This window comes from Nycticebus coucang, chromosome 19 (assembly GCF_027406575.1).
Source record: "Nycticebus coucang isolate mNycCou1 chromosome 19, mNycCou1.pri, whole genome shotgun sequence".
In the NCBI taxonomy this organism is placed as follows: domain Eukaryota; kingdom Metazoa; phylum Chordata; class Mammalia; order Primates; family Lorisidae; genus Nycticebus; species Nycticebus coucang.
Genome location: NC_069798.1, coordinates 44,977,798 through 44,999,227, shown reverse-complemented (window position 1 = coordinate 44,999,227; position 21,430 = coordinate 44,977,798). Strand labels below are relative to the sequence as shown.

The 21,430-nt window shown below is 39.1% G+C and overlaps 1 protein-coding gene across 2 annotated transcripts in view; it reads left to right on the top strand.

Annotated features, from left to right (window-relative positions):
* The window catches only part of DYM (dymeclin), a 449,579-nt gene that overhangs the window by 357,140 nt on the left and 71,009 nt on the right, over nt 1-21,430 (top strand). For both annotated transcript variants that reach the window (XM_053571937.1, XM_053571938.1), the window contains one exon: nt 3,107-3,289. In XM_053571937.1, the coding sequence (XP_053427912.1) occupies nt 3,107-3,289 (183 nt within the window). The remainder of the gene's footprint in view (nt 1-3,106; nt 3,290-21,430) is intronic.

The window sequence follows — 21,430 nt, the reverse complement described above, 5'->3', positions numbered from 1 at the left end:
CTCTTACTATGCCTGATGTAGAAATTAAACTTTTTCATGGTTATGTATGCATAGGAAAAATAAAGTCTATCTACCATTTCAGGCATCCCCTGCGGGTCTTAGAACGTCCCCCCCACAGGTAAGGAGGGACTGCCGTGTTTAGGACTGTGCGGCATGATAGCCCTTGTAGTAGAAGTACCCAGTGAGCCCTGCCCCTACATTTCATACTTTGTACAATCCCCTCATTAGAGTGTGGGATTCCCTTGCTTTAACAAATAGAAAAGAACAACACATGTCTGATGTTGCTTCTGAGAGTAAGTTACAGAGTGACTCTGGCTTCCGTCTTGGGTGCCCTCTCTCACTCTTTCTTAACTCATTTGCTCTGGAAAAGCCACCTACCGTATTGCGAGCTGCCATATGGAGAGGCCCAACCGATGTGTCTCTAGCCAGAAGCCACTGAGCACCTGAGGCTTGCTAAGAGATCTTTGATGTGAATCTTATCCCAAATCGTGCCTGGAGATGACTGTAAAGCTTTGGTTGCCACCTTGCTAGGTACTATACGTGAGAGGTACCCAATTAAGCCACTTCCAGGTTCCTGGCCCCACAGTAAGAAGCTGTGGTTGGAGGGGAAAGGGGGGCGGAATTTGTATTTGGCAATAAGTAATTAGTACAGTTCTACATATCAAAACCTGGAGATTGTAGCTTAACAGTAAATTTAGAGCCTCAACAGTAAATTTACTGATGTTAGAAAAAGGAGAAAGGCTGAAAAAAATATTGTTAAGTAATAAAAATAAGGACATGTTAATGAAACAAGAAATAATAGAATGATGTTAAAAATTAACAAAAGCAAAAGCTAGTTCTTTCAGAAGACTGATAAAAAATCAAGCATTTTCGATGTAAAGGTATTGTTATCTCTCTTTAAACAATAATCTGGCATTGTCTATGCCATAGACATTGCAAATACAGCCTTTTCAGCAATCCCTTTCCCTGGAATCTATCCCAGAGAAAGGAAAGTGCCCGTATATAACAGGTCTACCAGGGTGCTTGTCAGCCTTGTGCACAGAAACAAGGAAACTGGATATAAATTGGATGACTACCAGCAGGAGAATCTTGATATATTTTACATGATACACATACATACACACACACACACACACACACATATATGCTGTAAACCATGATATATAGCATATATATTATAAACCTATAATACTAATACCTTTCTGCTATTTTTGCTTGAGAAATCAATTCTGATTTTGAACGATTAAAAATAAGGGTAATGTATTCCTTTCCCTGTGTATGTCCACATTTCTGGCTGGTTTCATATTCCTTCTCGCTGAAGAAATCCCTTTACTCTTTTGTATAGTATGGGAGTACAGTTAATAAATTTATCTTGGCTTGTCCTTTCACCTTCAGACTCGGAAGATATTTTTGCTGTTCATGGAATTCCTTGTCGACTCTACTTCAGCATGTTGGTCACACTGCTGCATTTAGGTCGGACTGCGTAGTTTCTTGTGAGATGTCCGCTGTGATTCGTGTGTTTATGCCTCTGCATTTAATGTTTCCTCCCACCCCCCAACCTCTTGGCTGCCCTCAAGATTTTCTCTTTGTCTTTGGTTTTCAGTAATTTGAATACGATGTATTTCTTGTTTTCATTCTGAGGGGTGGCTTTGGGAGTATTCTCTGAGGTGGGTGGATCTGTTGTTTGATTCTTTGATTATTTATAGAAAATGCTCAGCTTTTATCTCTTCAGATATCTCTTTTGCCCTTTCTTTCTCTTTTCTCTTTCTGGGGTCAGGTCCATGTATATTAATGCACTTCATATGTTACAGCTCTTGTTTGACTGTCTGTTCTATTTTTTCTTTTTTCTCTTTGTAAGTTTAATGTGTATAATTTTTATTAACCTATCCTAACGTTTACAGTTCCTTCCTCAGCTCTGTCCATTTTACTGTTAAACCATCTTAGGGATTCTTCATAGCTCTTTCCACCTTTTCAAATTCTAGCATTACCATTTGTCACTTTCTTACCATTTACAGCTCTGCTGGAATTTCCTCTTTGATGTGTGTATTTGCAATATCTTACATCTCTGAGTCAGATTCTGCTGTTTACTTTGTCTCTTGGATGGAGATGATTTGTTTAACTTGCCTTTTGTGAGAGTCTCATACATTTTGATTGAACGTTGGACATTGTATTTAAGAACATAGAGCCAGGGGTAAATTGTGTGGAAATAGGCATACCTGAAGAGGAGAAGGGAAGCCTGTTGTGTATATACTCCTATTTTTGTTCTTCCCCTTGCACTTTCTTCCAAGAGGTTCACTAATTGCTTCTTGTGAGTTTTGCTGTCTTATAACTATTTTATGTTCAGATTCCCAGAAATTGTTAACTCTGAGGAAATAACAACAACATCAGAGTCTATTTATCCATTAATACAAAGATTGAAATGACGGTATAGAAAAGTGAGGTCATTTTCTGAATGCCTAGTCACTTTTCTTGGAGTTGAAACAACCCTACCACTACTTTACATTGTAAAATTCTAATGCTTTAGGGTGATGGGATGATGAGAATACAAATTAGGACGTAATTAATGGGGAGTTGAATAAGCTCCAAATGTCTCTCTATATTAGTGAATCTATAACTTATTATGTGAAATTTCTAATTATTGCCATACTAAATTCAAAAGATTTTAACCCAAATCCTTTCATAATTCATAAACACAATTGTAAAATTCTTTTTTTTTAATTAAGTCAAATACACGTAGATCATGAATACATTTTTGCATATGTGGAATACAATGTGTTGATTTTTTTTATACAATCTGATGTGGTTAGATCAAACCAATCAACATAGCTCACCTCATTTACTTGATTATTGTGCTAAGACATTTATGTTCTACACTTGACAGATGTGACTTGTGCCCTTGTCATATGCCCCATAGGCGTGGTCCCGCCTTTACCCTCCCTCTACCAAACCTTCCCCTCCCACTCCATTTCTCTCCTTTAATCTTGAGAGCTTTTCCACATGATGTTTCTAATACTGTCATAATTTTAAAGTAATTAAATCTTATTTTGATTAATTCTGTTGCAAGGGGAAAAATATTGACTGTGTTGGGGTTTCCTTTCTTTACAAGGCACAAGACCTAAATGTCATCGAAGAAGTGATTCGAATGATGTTAGAGATCATCAATTCCTGCCTGACAAACTCCCTTCACCACAACCCAAACTTGGTGTATGCACTGCTTTACAAACGGGACCTCTTTGAACAATTTCGAACTCACCCTTCATTTCAGGATATAATGCAAAATATTGATCTGGTAAGTATAAATGGAGATATTTAGTACCATTCTTTTTTAAGTATTAAAGTGGAAAAAGTTAAATTTAACAACCCTTGGTGAGAGCTACAGTAGTAAGAGTCCCTTCTTTCAACATTAACGATATTTGCAGTCTGTTTTGCTTTACCAGCTGTATTTTGTGTGTATATCCATTATTTACACACACATACATATTTAATGGAATCGAGGTCATAGTTCATTTTATACAGTTCTGTAGCCTACAGTTCAACTTTAGATCTTCAACATTTTTCTGTAGTATCATCAATTTTTTGACAATATCACATTTTAATTTCTATCTAGCTTGAATTGGAGATGTCCTAAAATAGTTTCTTTTTTTTTCTTTTTTTTTTTTTTTTTTGTGTGGTTTTTGGCTGGGTTTGAACCCGCCACCTCCGGCATATGGGACCGGCACCCTACTCCTTGAGCCACAGGCGCCGCCCAAGATGTCCTAAAATATATTAACCATTATCCCATTATTGCTTACTTATTTCCAGTGTTCCATATCAATTCATAATTAGTGAACAATTTATAAATAAACCTTATCTCACATTTTTTTTTCCTTTTTTTATTTTTATTAAATCATAGCTGTGTACATTAATATGATCATGGGGCACCATACACTTGGTTCATAGATCGTTTGACACATTTTCTAAGAAAATGCTATGAAAGCTATGTTAACTAGTGTGATGAGAATGTGTCAAACGGATACTTTTTTTTTTTTTTTTTATTGTTGGGGATTCATTGAGGGTACAATAAGCGAGGTTACACTGATTGCAATTGTTAGGTAAAGTCCCTCTTGCAATCATGTCTTGCCCCCATAAAGTGTGACACACATCACTTATCTCACATTTTTAAATTACATTTTTGAATACTTTTAAAACTGGAATGTTATTAGTTTTTATTGTCAGAGAGTACCTTTCTTTTTCTTTCATCTTTTAACTTGTATTTTCAGGGTTGAACACAGGTTTCCAAATTGCTTTCCAGGAACAACATACAAGTGCTGTATCTGTGTATCATCTTAAACATCCACAGTGACCTACGAGAGGGTCGACTTCACTACACTTTAGCAGCTTTAAGCTTTATAATTATTTTAAAACGTGTCTTTATAGCAAAAATGATATTTCATCATTATTTTATTTTAATCTCTTTCGTTACTACTGTGGCTGAACATTTTTCACAGTTCTGTAAACTTTTACTTCCTGTCCTTTTTAAAAATATTTTTTGTTGCGTTTGTATCACTGTGTTAGTGTTTTCTGATTCAGTTTGGTTCCGTAAACACTTCTTGAATAGCTAATATGAGTCACAGTGCTGGGCTCATGAGTAAACAGAAGAGGCCACCTCCTGTCCTGTGTTACTTACATGTGGAAAGACATCCAGTTATTAAATGATCACACAAACATAAATATATAATTGTAATAAAAAGTACACGAATGTATTTATCTTTCTCTGGGGTGTTTACCCAATAGTGGAGTTGTTGGATGGCAAGAGTCATGCCAAACCTTTTTTCACGGAACACTATCATTTTATACTCCAGCCGGTGCTGTGTGAGAATTCCTATTACTTCATATCCTGTTAAACACTTTGTTTTAATAGTTCTGTCAGTTTTGTAATGACATCTCATTATAGTTTTAATTTGTAATTTCTTGATTGCTAATGAGGATAAGCACGTTTCATGTGTTTTGGGGGGGGGGGGCATTTCAATTTCCTCTTTTGGGAAGTGCCTATTTAAGCCTTTTGCCAATTTTTTTTAAATTAAGTTATTTATCTTTTTCTTATTAGTATTATATTTTGTAATTATCCTGTTATGTTCTAGATTGTAGAACTTTCTTGGCTATGTATTGCACGTACCCACTCACTAACATGGCTACAGACTTTCTGATAGAACTCTAAAACTCTTCTCAAAATGGTCAAACGGACCAGACCGTTGTCTCATTCCAGTCTTTCTTTGGAGACCTGCTTCCTGCCACACTAGTGTATGTTGGTTCTCTCCACAGCAGCAGAGTCCTCCCAGGACTTTCCTTCACTGCTGTCCTTTGGTTGCACCTGGCTCCTGTATCTTCCTCTTTCTCAGTTTACTGCTTTGTGTTGATGGAGTATATACTATAGTAGCTTTCTGAGAAGAGGTATATGTGAGATAGATTTTTTTTTTTTTTAATTTCTCATGTCTGAAATGTGATCTTTTTCCTCCATTTACGTATGATATGTTCTCTCTGGAAGCTTTTCTGGTCTTTTCCTTGTGTTCTAACAAAATTAAAGTTTTATGTAATTAAAAGAAAAATAAATAAAATGTTATGATCTGGTATATATTGGATAATTGTACTGGGTGCTTGGAGGGCTTTTTTTAGTCTAAAGATTTATGCTCAGTACTATCAAATATTCTTTTAAATTATTTCCTCCCTGCTACTTCTTTTCTATGAAATTCTTCTTAATTAAATGGCTATTTCCTTTAGAAGCCCCTTAATTTCAGTATCATTAAACCTTATATCTTGGGTTGGTCTGTGTCCTCAGGTAAGAATCCTCCAGGCTCCTGTCTAGAGTATATAAGCCAATCGCCTGGGGCTTAAAAGCTGAGATAGAAAGTCGGGGCCAAGTTGGAGATGGAGAGTGAGGGTGGCGAGGGGTCTCTAAGCGAAACCTCCTTTTGGCTTTCAGGGTGGCAGCAATACATAGGTTCTGATCGAATTTCAGGCACTGAAGAATGTCTCCGTTCATTTTCATAAGCTGGTTTCCCAAAGTAGGTTAAAATTTCACACATCCCGGCAGTATCTTGTGTAATTGTTATGTACATAGCTAACCAGCTTTGGACCATAACTAGCCTCCTCTTCTAGACTCTTAGCATATAAGTTGTATCAACTGGTGAACACTCTAGAATCCACAAACTACATGTGAATGTAACCACAGTTGAGTATAGTTTTGCAAATCTGTTCATTAATTTGTTCCATATTACTGCTGTTTCGTGATTACTGGTAAACAGAAATTAATAATTTAAAAGAAGTCTTTACTGTCAGTTTGATTAGTGTTTTCATTGGCTTTCCTAAACATGCTTCAAATACATATCTAAGGGTTGCAGCCACACGTACTCTCGTCCTTTTCCTAAACTTATATCAATATCATTTAGGTATCATTAGTAGAATTGAGGAATGTGGGTACAGTCAAGATAAAGAAGAAACACCATTTCACACAAGCACGTTTGTTTTTTAAACTTGGCATTTCTAGGCAAATCTTGAAGTTCTTGCTATTATGAACCAACTACCCATGTGGATTTGTTGACATTTAGAATGTGAGAGCATCCTCAAGCTCTTCTCAAGTATTTCTTCTCTGGACCCATGTTGTTCTTGTTAACTCTGGGTCCACCGGGCATGAGCTCTCCTAAAATTGGCAAGTATTAGTATTAAGTTCACAAAACAAATTATTACCCAGAGGACATCCGTTGCAAGTCATCTTTGTCTTTTGTGGGATAAATGATTTGTGGCAACTGAGTAGACTGGTTTATAGCCTAAGAATTAATGTTGAGAGTTTCGATAGAAGGCAAGAATGTAGGATCGCCAGGCAGTGAGGACTCTTCACCATGGAAAGAGGCCCTGGGAGTCGATCCCAGCTCTCAAAGAAACTACCCAGAACTTAGGCAGAGCATTTATCTATTCCTCTTAACAGTTATTCTTACCAGAACTCTTAAAAATAATGTTGAACAGAAATTATTTTTCCATAGGAAGGTAACTTTATAGGCTAGCTATTTACTTATTTCTAAAAAGCTACTTCTGACCATTCTATTCATGGATTTGTCTAAATTCATTTCTGTTTCTTGCTATACCATTTTTTTGAAGTAAAATTCTGAGTTTAAGATTCATTATGCTTTTGAGTAAGGGTTTAACAAAACTCTCTCCCCTTTTACATGAGAGAGCGACCTTTTTTTTTTTTTTTGTAGAGACAGAGTCTCACTTTATGGCCCTCGGTAGAGTGCCATGGCCTCACACAGCTCACAGCAACCTCCAACTCCTGGGCTTAAGCGATTCTCTTGCCTCAGCCTCCCAAGTAGCTGGGACTACAGGCGCCCGCCAGTTCAACGCCCGGCTATTTTTTGGTTGCAGTTTGGCCGGGGCCGGGTTTGAACCTGCCACCCTCGGTATATGGGGCCGGCGCCTTACTGACTGAGCCACAGGCGCTGCCCGAGAGAGCGACCTTAAGTTAAGCTGCTTCTATCTCAGTTCCCTGGAAATCTAATGAAGGTGGAATGTCAGCTGAGTTACCAGGCAACAGTGCTATAGATAAAATGACATGATAATCTGACATTTGATTGGTAAGTTGAGTCTGGACTAGGAGAACTATGAATGAACTGTAAATACTTGGCGAGAAGCCATAGCTTTGTTCTTCTCTGAGTGACAGAACTCTTTCTTATAACCAGGCATGTCCTTTACAAGGACCTGGGAGCTGAGACTGCCACAAAGGTCTTGTGTCTTTTTGGGTCCTGGTTTCTAAGCTAGAGTGGCTATTGCATCCACCACCGGTGGTCTCATTCTTTTCCATGTAGAGTGGTCATTTGGGGAACCAAAGCCTAGCTCCCAAACTACTGTAAAGATTCCTAAGAAAAACAAATTCTTATGGCTATGCTGACTGCATGCTATTTTTCTTATTCTTTTATCTTTTTAAGTTAATCAGACACCAGGTGTGACCTATTATAGTTTTTAAACTCTTGATGTCTCATTGGGCCTAAGAATATCACCCAGGAGTAGGCACTGTAATGTTAAAATAGTATTTTCTTGTATTTGTTTATAAATGTATCTTTTTCAAGTTCTGGGATGGGGGTTATTCTTGGTTTTCCAAGATTTATCCAGGTCCTTACATTATAGAAATATCTGATATGACTTTTTTCAGCCTTCATGTTTCTGAACTCTGTCATCCCGTTTATTTCACCCTGAGCCCTGGAAGTCCTTTAACCCGTCCACACCGACTTCTGCCGTTCTCTGGACCTCTCTGATTCCAATTTCTTTTTTCATCTTTCTTTCTTCTTGTCTTTCGTTCCCCCACCTCAAGCTAGTTGCTTGAACGCTGCATTATATATATATGGCTGGTAATATACATGTATATACCTGCAGTATAGCAGGGGAAATGTTCTTGTTTAATTTCTAGTAGCTTTCATTGTGATTGCCAGTACTTTGTGTTTCTGAGATAATGATAACCCGGAGGTTTTTTTCTATGGTCATAGCTGTAATAAGGTGATAGCTCATCATGTTATTACATGTCATTTGGATTATGTGGGACATTACGAAAGTTTTGAGATACAAAAATTAAGAAACATAAACTGCATGCAGATGGACACAAGTGAAGCCCTCCCAGCAACACTGATAAACTGACCAAGTTGAAATTTGCACGAGCGAATCAGAAAGGACGCTGTTGACTGTGTTTCTTGGAAGTGAAATAATGGACCATAATACAGTCTGTCTCAAAACTTCCATAGCAACCCATGATTTAACTTGAAACCACATCAAAAACTATTTACTCCTTTTCTAGTTATCACCATCATCTCTAGCTTTTATGCATGCTTACTGAACATTTACATGCATTATCTTCCTTAATCCTCATTTAAAAATAAACCTGTGAAGTATATTTCATTTTAATCCTCAAGTTACAGGTAAAGAAACTAGACTAGAAAGATAAATTAACTTGTTCATAGTTGCATATTCAGAAAGTGCCAGAGCCAGGACTCAAACCCAGGTGGTTTGATGGTCAGGCCTATGTCTGTAATGTGCCTAAGATCTGTATAGGCAGTCCTCAAATTACAAACATCCGACGTATGTTTAACTCACACAGAGGCTACTATAGGTAATAAGTAAACTTAACCTGTTCCAACTTACATACAAATTCAACTTCAGAACAAGCCTACAGAACCTATCTCATTCATCCCCTGGAGACTGCTGTACCCTTTCACTAAATGTTCTTACAGGTTCGCATTGGTTTACCTGTTCAGCACATGAAAACGCTAATCAGATCCACAAACTTGGCACTGTCACTCTGCTTTCTCCTTTGAGAACACTTCTAACCATGTCAAACTGGACTTACCCATCAGTGGTGAAGATGAGAAGCATTCTTAGTAACCAGGCTATTGACAGCCTTAAAAATGTCTCTGAGAGACCATATTATTTTGTGTAAAGATCCACAAGAACCACACAGGATTTAAATTACATCATCTGAAACTCAGTCTCCTTTGAAGGAAGTGAAAAGGACAGCGAAGGTGAGAAAGTAGAACCTCACTGCTTAGCACACAGTATAGAACCATGTGGAAATAAAAGCAGGGGGCAAAATTGGGTTTATATCCAGTGCTTTCTGTCATTGTCAGAAAAATGGGCTACTTATTGACACTTCAGCTGGATTCAATGAAAACTGCATTTTCAGGCTAAGCATGTGGCTATATGCTGTTGTACAGGTCTCGAAACTGGATAAATGAAATCCCAAGACAGTTTTAAGCACACCTACCAAGTGCCAGGAATGAGTCTAAGAGACTCATGTCTATTATCTCTTTAACTGTATTTAAGCCGTGTAAACTAGGATTATTGTGCCGCTTGACAGATAAGAAAACCAAACTATGAGCGGTTACTCGGGTGCCATTCATACAAATGCCTGCCTACGAATCTTTGTCTTGGCTAAGATCGCATATATTTTTATAGGGCTTTGTCGCTGGGGATTATCTGCATCTGTGCTGTCTCGCTCACCCTTCCACCATCCTGCAGGGCAGGGCTAGAGAGAGGAAATGGTTGGCTTGAGGTTGCTTGGCTAGTGAGTCACTCAGGCCTTGAATCCAGTTCTTCTCATTCGAAATCCCATGTTTTCAACATTCATTTGGATAAACCAAAGTAAGATTCAAAATGAGCAGGTTTTCCAACACCTTTTTGTTGAATACTACCATCCAAAATAGTGCAAGGCATGCTAGAAATTCATTAAAAAATACTTTAAACTCCTTTTACATATTCTGAAAAGAATGCTGTGCTAAAGATATAAATAACATCTCTACTTTTTGCCTTTTTCAGAACTTTACCTTCTTCTCTCCCCTAAATACCCCTGAAATTTTGGCTTCAGCAAGCTTTTGCTATTTTCGTCTTTCATGAAGTTAACCTTGAAAAGTGTTGGTAGAGGAGACTGGAATCGACTGTTATTTTTAGCTGACAGGGAGTTGGGGGTTGATCTTTTTCATTAAGCCATGCAGCAGTGCTCAATATGTGAGACAGAAGTGACTAACCTTGGAGCACTTTTAACTTTTGCAGAAAAAGTAAGACATACATTTTTCAAGTGCCCAAATTTTTATTACATACTGGTCTATACCCCTCCCATCTAAAGCATAAGATGATATGATCTGGCTGAATTAAGCAGTAAGGCAAAGTAGAATTACCAGGCCCAACAAGAGCACGTGAAAGAAACTTCTAGTTGCCTAAGACAAGAAATGGCTGGAAATAAGTGGAGAACAGATGCGGTGAACTGTAATTGTTACATAGTATGGCAAAGGCAAGAACTGGTTTTATCTCAGCACGGTGTAAAGTTCACATTAGGAATTTGCAGACCGGACTGTCTTTATTTAGCTCAAACTAGTGCATTTAGTTGCCTATTTGACAGTTCCACAAATGTTGGACATGATTAAAGCATAGTTCTTGATTTTATCAAAAAAGAAAAGACACAAAACTTTTTCTTCTACAATATTTCTTATCTCAATAGATGCCATCAATATCTACCTAGTTGCTAAGAAAAAAGAAACGACCAAGAAAGGAGAATAATGAGAGCTAGTTGGAATGGGGTTGGGAGACTGCACATTTAAAGAGAGAGGTCAGGAAAGGCCTTTCTCAGAAGGTGTATTTGAGCCAAGACTTGAAGGAGATAGGGAGAGCTCCATGGAGCTATCTGATAGCGGAGCATTCTAGGCAAAGAGGACATGGAAGGAGTGATGGGGAATAGGCTGGGAAGGAGGAGTGAAGCTTTTGAGATGATGAGAGGCAGAGGATCGTGGGTTATGCATATCTGTCAAAGTTCATGGAGCTGTGCAATTAAAATAAGCGCATTCACTTTATTGTATGAAATTGTGCCTCAATAAATATACATCAAAAAAATAAATTTCCTAGAGCAGACTTCTGCCTAGGATATAGAAAGCAAGAAACAAAGAGATAAACTACACAATCATAACTTTTCTTGAACCCATCAATGAGTTGTGATCACAGGCAACCAAGCAGCCTGAATCCCAAGAAGGAACAGAGCCGCCAGGACTGGGTCACCTGTGGCTGAGCACAGGACTAGGGAGCCACCATACATGTGGGTACAAAAAAACAGATGCAATTTTAACAACTTGCTAAAAGTTGAACGTGCACTAGGGTGACATTATAGAACACCCATGCAGCAGAGGAATTTACCCTCCTAGCTTTTTCACCGAGACTAGGGGCAGGGCAGGCAGCCAGAGAGATTCTCCCAAGGTGATGCAAACATGGAAAAATGTGTAGTCCTATGCTTCTGCCAGACCCTTCTATCACGTAGTACCTTATGTGCCCCAAACCTTGTCACTCAGAGTAGAGATCCGGTGTTCCTGGGAAGGATGGAAGAAAAAGCCCTCTACTTCTGGGGAAAGAAACCTGTCCCAACCCCAAGATTCTATGAGCGCTCATTAGTCTTACCACAAGACTGACCACAAATACATGACAAAAAAATATTTTTAGCTGCCATGGGAAGAAACTGAGGGAGTCTCTTGCCCTGGATGCATACAGAACCCCACTTACAGGGCTGAGGTCTTAGAGCAACAGGTCCAGGACAACACAGAACCCTCTACTTCTGCCACCAGCCTGGCAAATACAGAACAATGAGCAAGAGCAGTTTATCAAAGGAGTGCGAGCATGATCATTGAAAAACCTGTGATACGTCAAGTCCTAACTAAGCAGAAGGTATCGTTAGAGGATGCGGTACGTTGAGTGTAGCCCTAGCAGCAAAATCCTCAAATTCAGCTCACCTTCTGAATGAATTGGTTTAACACCTAAGCTGTTCTAAAATAAGGTGTGCTCAATTCCAGCATAAACAATGTTTGCCTCAGTCTCTGTACTTCTACACATGATGTCCAGTATTTAACCAAGCATTATGATACATAAAATAGCAAAAAAAAAAAACCCACCATATTTTGAAGAAGCAGCAGAGCCAGACTCAGTGACGACTCAGCTGTTGGCACTATCAGACCAGGACTTTAATTAGGATTAATAAGTTTAAAAGATCTAGTATGAAGGTCAACAACCCACAGGCCAAGTCCAGGGCACAACTTATGGGCTGTACAGTCTATGAAGTAAAAGGGTTTTTTTGCATTTTTAAAGGGTTGGTTTAAAAAAAGAAGAATATGTCACAGACTATATTGTGATTCACAGAACTTAAAATATTTACTACCTGGCACTTTACAGAGAAAGTTTTTCTGATCTCTGACCTAGGGAAAAGAGTGATTACATGTATAAATGGATGAGAATTCCAGAGGGAGAAGGGAACTTTTAAGAAACCATCAAATGTGAGGGGGGTGGGGCCTTGGTGTGTGTCACACTTTATGGGGGCAAGACATGATTACAAGAGGGACTTTACCTAACAATTGCAATCAGTGTAACCTGGCTTATTGTACCCTCAATGAATCCCCAACAATAAAAAAAAAAAAAGAAACCATCAAATGAGAATGCTAGAATTAAAACACATGGTATAACAGGTAAAGAATTATGTGACTGGCTTATTAGTGGACTTAGGTATAGCTAAGGGAAAAAAATCTGTGCTCTTCAAGATAGGTCAGTATAAATTATGTGGGAAAATGTGAAAAAACTAGAACAGAGCATCCAAAAGCTATAGGATGTCAGATGATACAATACATTTACAATTGGAGTCCCATGAAGAAGAGAGAAAGACAACAGATCGGAAGAAATATTTGAAGAGACAGTGGCTGAGAATTCTCAAAAATACTGTCATCAAATCATAGATCCAGGAAGCTCAGAGAACCTCAACTAGGATAAACCCATTTTTTTAAAAAGTCAGTATATTTAAGATAAAAAATACAATGTTGGGCGGTGCCTGTGGCTCAGTAGGTAGGGTGCTGGCCCCATATACTGAGGATGGCAGGTTTAAACCCGGCCCTGGCCAAACTGTAACAAAAAATAGCCGGTGTTGTGGTGGGTGCCTGTAATCCCAGCTACTCGAGAGACTGAGGCAAGAGAATCATCTAAACCCAGGAATTGGAGGTTGCTGTGAGCTGTGACGTCATGGCACTCTACTGAGGGTGACAAAGTCTCAAAAACAAATAAACAAATAAACAAACAAACAAAAAATGTTAAATGCAGCCAGAGGAAAAAGAAACATATACAGGGGAATAAAGATAATTACAAAGTTTCTTGTCAGAACCTATGCAAGTCAGATAATGAAGGAACATCTTCATAATGCTAAAATGAAAAAAAAATTGTCAACCTAGAATTTATACTCTACAAAAATGTCTTTAAAAACTGAAAACAGGCCAGGCACGGTGGCTCACGCCTGTAATCCTGGCACTCTGGGAAGCCAAAGTGGGTGGATTGCCTGAGCTCACAGATTCAAGACCAGCCCAAACAAGAGTGAGACCCTGTATGTAAAAATAGCTGAGCATTGTGGCGAGCTTCTGTAGTCTCACCTACTCAGGAGGCTGAGGCAAGAGAATCAGTCACTTGAGCCAAGAGGTTGAGGTTGCTGTGAGCTGTGACACCATGGCACTCTACCAAGGGCAACAAAGTGAGACTGTCTCAAAAAAAGAATACAGAATAAAGACATTTTCGAACAAAAAAATGAGAGAATTTACTGCTAGTGTATACAAGAAGAAATGTTGAAGGCATTTAGTTAAGCAGAAGAACTACCATACCTGACAGAAACTTGGAACTACAAAAAGTAACTAAGAGCTCCAGAAATGATAAAAATTAAGGTAAACATAAAAGGCTTTTTCTTCAGTTATTCACTCTGTAAGATAATTAACTACTTAAAGAAGGGGTCAGCAAACTTTTGCTATAAATGGCAAGATAGTAAATATTTTAAGCTTTACAGACAATAAAGTCTATCAAAACTACTCAACTCTGCTGTTGTAGATCAACAGCAGCCAAGTACAGTGTATAATGACATAGCTATGTTCAAATAAAATTTTATTTACAGAAACAGACAACAGGTCAGGTTGAGCCCACAGGCTAATGTTCCCAATCCCTTGTCGAAAATAAAAGTAGTTACAATGTATTGGGGTGGGGTTGTAATATGTTTAAAAATAAGCTGTGTGTCAGGGGTGGCACAAAGGATGGGAGGGAAGAATCGGAGTTTGGTGCAAATGTGTGTCGGGACACAGTTTCCAGACAGTGGTCCTGACAACAAAGGCACTGACTGCCCTTTGCTCTAGAGTCTAGATTATCTTTAAGGGATGTTTGCAACTCCCTCTGGAGTGAAGAACAGGTGTGCTTATTGACCGTTATGAGAGATTTGGGTCCCTAAGTTCAGAGTTCTGTTCCCATAATAGAATCTACTGCATGGCAGGTATTGTCTGGTCCTTGTCACATCACCCTGAGTGAATTGGGGCTGGGGAGCCAGTACAATAAAGCACATGCTCTAATCTCTGTTGTTGCTGTGATCAGTAAACAATCCTGTGTCTTTGACCTGTGTATGTCTGCCTTCTTCCAGGATCTGTGAAGCTATTAACTGGCTAACTTATAACTCGCAAGTAGGGTAGTTTCAGGCTCTTGACGGTTCTTGACAATGTGAAGTAGTACTGCATGTAATATTATTTGAAGACAGACTATGATAAATTAAAGATGTATATTATAAATTCTAGGGCAGCTACTAAAAAAATAGAAATAGAGATATAACTAGTAAGCCAAAGATGGAGATAAAATAGAATCATAAATTATACTCAGTCCAAAGGCTGGCAGGAAAAACAGAGTAAATAATAGTGGAACAATAAACAATAAGCAATATCTAAATCCAACGTTGCCAATAATGAAATTAAATGTAAATGATCCTAATGCCTCAAGTAAAGGAAACTTTCATTGGATAAAAAGTAAGACCTAACTATGCTATTTACAAGAAACCTACTTTAAATATAAAGACAAAGGCTGAAAGTTAAAGGATGAAGAAGTTTTACCGTGCAAGCACTAATCACAAGAAAGTTGGGTGTTATAGCAAAGTAGACCCAGCACAAAGAATATTACCTTAATGAAGGATACTATGTAACAATGATGCAGAGATCAGTTCACTGAGAAGACATAACCATCCTAAATGGATATACACCTAATACAGAGCTTCAAAATACATGAAACAGAAGCTAATAGAATTGCAAGAAGAAACAGACCGATAATTGTAATCACAGAAGTCAACGCTTCTTTCTAAGTAACTGTTGCAACAAATAAACAGAAAATGAGCAATGCTGTAGAATGATTAAAAAAAACAATAATACCAACTAACTTGATTTAGTTGACATTTCTAGAAACATTCATGAAGATGGACGGTATTTCAGGGCATAAACCTCAACAAATTGAAAACACCTAAAATCACATAGAATACATTCTTTGACCCCAATGAAATTAAACTAAAAATCACTAAGAAAGCTATCTGGAAAATCTGCAGATATTTGGAAGGTAAACAGTACACCCATGAGTCAAAGAGAAGGTTACTAGAGAAATAGAACAAATTTAAAGTGAGCAAAAATGAAAATGCAATGTATCAAAATTTGTGGGACACAGTGAAAGCTCAGGCGGAAATTTACAGCATTAAGTAAGCAAAGTGCCTTTGTGGTGTTATGATATATATGTATTTTTTACATATATATGATTATATATACAATATATATATAGATGGATAGATTGATATAAAAACTATCATGTCTATATTGGTTTTCATCCACGGTTCCTGGCTCATAACTCCCATAGTTAGGGCACTATAGGCCTCAGGAGCAGACCTCAGGAGATAGAATCTCTCCCTATGACTTTCTATCTCTGACCTGCCCAGGGAAGGACTCCAGTCTGATTGTTGTCAAAAGACCCTTACTCCAGACAGAGTCCTTTGTACCCTGGAGGAAGAAACGCTGGACAGGCAAGCCAAAAAGAATCCAAACAGACAGGCCTTGGTAGATCATGTGTTTTTTTTGTCCAGTTGCAATTCTACACAGTTGTCAATCACGCTCTGTGTAATGAAGCCTCCATAAAAACCCAAGAGGACTGGGTTCAGGAAGCTTCTGGATAGCTGAGCAGGAGGAGGTTCCTGGGGAATGGCATGGCCGGGGAGGGATGGAGGGAAGCCCAACGCCCCTTCTCCCACACCTTGCCCTATGCATCTTTTCATCTGTATCCTCTGTAATTCCCACTATAATGAATCAGTAAGCGTCAGTGTCTCTCTGAGTTCTGTCAGCCACTCTAGCAAATTAATTGAAACCAAAGAGGAAGGGGATTGGTCAGAAGCTCCAGAGGCCCCTTCCTGCAACTGGTGGAGAGGTGGGGGATGTCGGGGGACTGAGCCATCACCCTGAGGAATCTGACACTGTCTCCAGGTCATTAGCGTGGGAATTGAATTGCAGGACACCCAGCTGGTGTCTGCTGCTTGGTGTGTGGGGAAAAACTATATTTGGTCACAGAAGTTGTCTTCCATATTAATTGTTGTGGAGTTTGGAGGAAAGCACAATTTGAAGGAGGGTTTTCTCCCAAAGCATCTTTGCCCATGGTAAATGCTGCCAAAAATCAGCCATTGTCATTATTAGTAGGTTTATATTCACCCCCTCATTCACAAAATTTCAAAGTTGCCACATTATTACTGCTTCTTGTAAAGTAGCAACTTTTGTCACTTTTCAAATATTATAAAGAAAGCTGGGATTTAAACCCAAGCAGTCTGACACCAGGTTAAATTCTGTAAAGGGGGTTGCGCCTATGACTCAGTGTGTAGGGCGCCGGCCCCATAAACTGAGAGTGGTGGGTTCAAACCCAACCCCGGCCAAACTGCAACAAGGCAATGGCCGGGCATTGTGGCGGGTGCCTGTAGTCCCAGCTACTCAGGGGCTGAGGCAGGAGAATCGCCTGGGCCCAGGAGTTGGAGGTTGCCGTGGGCTGTGTGATGCCACGGCACTCTACCAAGGGCGATAAACTGAGACTCTGTCTCAAAAATAAAAATAAATAAATAAATAATCAATTTTTAGAAAATGAATTCTCTAAAGGCTAAACCATTGCATGATGCTACATGTAAAAGAAATTGAGTGTCTTGGGAGCAACATTGCTAGTAAGTATCAGATGCAAGGCCCCAGTCTGAGCCTCCAGATTTTAAGTAGTTTGTAGTCTGTTCTACCATGATGTCTAATCTATTTAATCACACGTTTGGTTTGTATCTCATCTTCTTGAGTGACATTGCACCTTTCTTGAAGACAGAAAATATCATCTCTTTCCCTTGTAAATCCTCTGGAGAGCTGCTCTCGTGAATAAGTTGTCAATACTTGTATTAATTACAATAAACCTTAAAGGGAAAACCCAAAGTCAGTGAGGAAATACAAATGTATTTTACTTCCTAAAACATGTTTATCATTATCTTTAAAAAGGAAAAAAACAGCAGCATAATACTCTACTTTTACCTCTTGGAAAAGTGTCTATTCAGCAAGCAGGAATATTTCCCTGGCTGGCATATCCGGGCTCCTTTTTTATCCTTCTCTACTCCAGAAAAGCTTGTCATCTCTATAAATATGTGACCTAATGATCAGTCACTGGTTTCATGACAGGTGGTTAAATGTGATTTTGATATTACTCAAAGGGTACAACTGATTAATCGGAACACGGCATTGGGTAATCGCTGTTCAAAGCTAATAGTGTAATGAGAGGTAACGTGCTGTACTTGGATTTCATGAGTTGCAGCCAAATCTGGTGGGTGGAAAAAAGTTGTAAAATACACACTGGAGAAGTACCTTCTTTTGAAAGGTTGCCTTTGAGTTACCCTAACAAAGCATTCATTCCCACTTTAGCTAATGTTTTACTTTAAATGTTTTCTGTTACTGGCTGTGTCTTGTGCAGACTTTTTCTTTTTTTTGAGACAGTTTTACTTGTTCACCCTGGGTAGAGTGCCGTGGCGTCTTAGCTCATAGCAACCTGAAACTGTTGGGTTGAAATGATCTCTAGCCTCAGCCTTCCAAGTAGCTGGGACAACAGGCACCCGCCACAAGGCCTGACTATTTTTTAGAGATGGGGTCTCACTCTGGCTCAGGCTGGTTTCGACCTGTGAGCTCGGGCAATCCACCTGCCTCAGCCTCCCAAATGCTGGGATTACAGGTGTGAGCCACAGCACTCGGCCTTGTGCAGACATTTTGAGATGGAGAGAAGTTCATTTATATAAGAAGAGGTGAATAAGAATATAGTTTTAATGATTGCTGTGCAAGTTGATGAAAGCCACGTATCAGTTGTAGTCACCATCACTAAAATGACCATTGTGTGCAGTTTTCTAACCTGGTAGTAGGGAATACAAGTTCATATCTTTGAATGACTTGTTTTACATTCCTTGCTGTATTGTACTTGGACTCCATCAGAAGTTTTTGGCTAAGCAACTTGTACCTTTTACCTCAAATCTTTCCTACTCATAAAACTAAGCCTTTGCTACATTTTGCTACATCAGAATCGCTGGGGACGTGAAAATGTGAGAGTGGGGGCGGCACCTGTGGCTCAAAGGAGTAGGGCGCTGGCCCCATATGCCGGAGGTGGCAGGTTCAAACCCAGCCCCGGCCAAAAAAACCCCGCAAAAATAAAAAAAAATACGTTACTTAAAAAAGAAAATGTGAGAGTGGTAGTCCTGCTCCTGAACGCAGGCCCTCCCCTCCTCTTTGTCTCTCTGATCCTGTTTATTCTTCTGTAGGACAGAGATCTTTATCAGCCTTTACTGATTGTTGTGAGAAGTAAATAAATAGATGTGTGAAACACAAGGTTCATGATAAACTTTAGTAGAGGTTCATTTCTTTCCTTTTTAATGTATAAATTATACTTGCCTGCTAGAAGTGGTAGTTTTATCATTTTCTAAAATAGTGTGAGTTTGAATGCAAAAACATTTGAATATCAGCTTTAAAGCATACAAATGAGAGACTGCTGGAAAAAAAGAATTTACTTTGAAACTGAGCCTCGTGCCTGCTCTGCAGCTCTCCGGGTGAGAATGGAAATTCCTTGTGGCTTAGAGGCAGGCCCCTGTAGGCCACAGAGTGAACAAAACAAGACTGTCATGGCATTACTTTGTTCCTTGGTCACTCTCTTTTGTTGTTTTATGATGTCTCTGAGTATGTGAACACTATGAGTTCCATTTAGCTTTCATTATAAACATTTTGTTAATCTCAATAAGCAATCTTCAGAATGGATGGATACACATACCCGAGGTTGCACCAATGATCAGTCTGTAGGAAAAAAATAGCTTTATTTATTCATCTAAAAATAAAGTAGGCTGGGTGTAGCAGCTCACACCTAAAATCCCAGCACTGTGAAAGGCCAAGGTGGGAGGATTGCTTGAAGCCCAGAGTTAGAGACCAGCCTAGGCAGCATCATGAGACTCTGCCTCTATAAATAAAAGTTTTTTTAAATTAGCCAGATGTGGTGGCATGCACTTGTAGGCCTGGTTACTTGAGAGGTTGAGGTAGGGATGGCTTGAGCCCAAAAGTTCGGAGTTGCACTGAGCTATGATTAAGGCACTGCACTGCAGCCTGGGCAAGGAAGCCCTGTCTCTAAAGAATAAATAAATAAATAAAAATTAAGAGATTTCGTTTTACCAGTAGTCTCAGTATTCACAACCTATCAGGATCTACCATCAGCTGTGGAGTCCAGATATCCCGAGGGAAGAGACAGGTGAAGTTCTTCAACTTACAGGCTTGTCAGACGTGTGCTTACCTTTTCATTCACTTTTAAGTTTATTGTGGTGTATGGGTTCCTGGTTAAAGCACGTCTATTTCATTAAAACCTCACAAAATGTTCTGTTACCCCACGGATTGATGGTAGTACAATAGTGTAAGCACACAGAACAAAAGATAATGGCAGAGCTGACATCCTCTTCCTCTAGCACAAAGCACGTGCCACAATACAGGGTGAAAACAATGATGAACAAATCTGATCTCACAAGAAACGGATCCATAGAATTCTTATCAGGAAGACTATCTACGTTATGGATGTATACCCACCATCTCACCATACGTGAATATTGGACTTGCTGATGAGAAGAGGAAGCCTCATACCGTATACCAAAGCATACGGTAGCTGATTGCCCAGATTATTTTCAATCATATTTTAATGAGGACCCCAAAAAAGTGTTTTGTCTCGTCAGTTAAATATTTTTTTTATTGTTAAATCATAGCTGTGTACATTAGTGCAATCGCCTGTACCCATTCTAAGACGCACCATAGATGTGGCCCCACTCATTTTCCTCCCTCCACCAAAACCTCCCCCCTCCCTTCCCCTTCCTTGGCCCTTTCCCCATAGTCTTGTGCTATAGTTGGGTTATAGTCTTCATGTGAAAGCTATAAATTAGCTTCATAGTAGGGCTGAGAACATTGGATACTTTTTCTTCCATTCCTGAGATACTTTGCTAAGAAGAGTATGTTCCAGCTCCATCCATGTAAACATGAAAGAGGTAAAGTCTCCATCTTTCTTTAAGGCTGCATAGTATTCCATGGTATACATGTTTCACAAAATAATTTATTTTGTCTTTATCTCATTCTTTGAAGTTTCTTTTTACATGTATTTTACTGTATGTGAAACATTAAGGCTATAGGATACTGCATAACTTAGAAAGAGGTAGAACATGTATTGCAACTCCATCCTTATTTCTTTTTACTTCTGAGTTACAAGTGGAAGTTTGGAGGCCTCTGGTCCAGGCTCTGGCTGACACTAAATTGACCTGGGGAGCCCAGGAGGCAGGTCCCTGGCATCAGCGTTCACCGACTTCCCAGCTCTTTTTGATGGTCGGCTATGTTTGAGAGCTACTTCCTGCTTCACTCTGTACTGCCATAAACCAAAATCAGCCAGTGGTGAAATGTCAGGGGCTTTTTTTGTGTGTGTGCGGTTTTTGGCCAGGGCTGGGTTTGAACCCGCCACCTCTGGGGGCTGGTGCCACCCTTGTTTTTTTTGTTTTGGGGTTTTTTTTGCA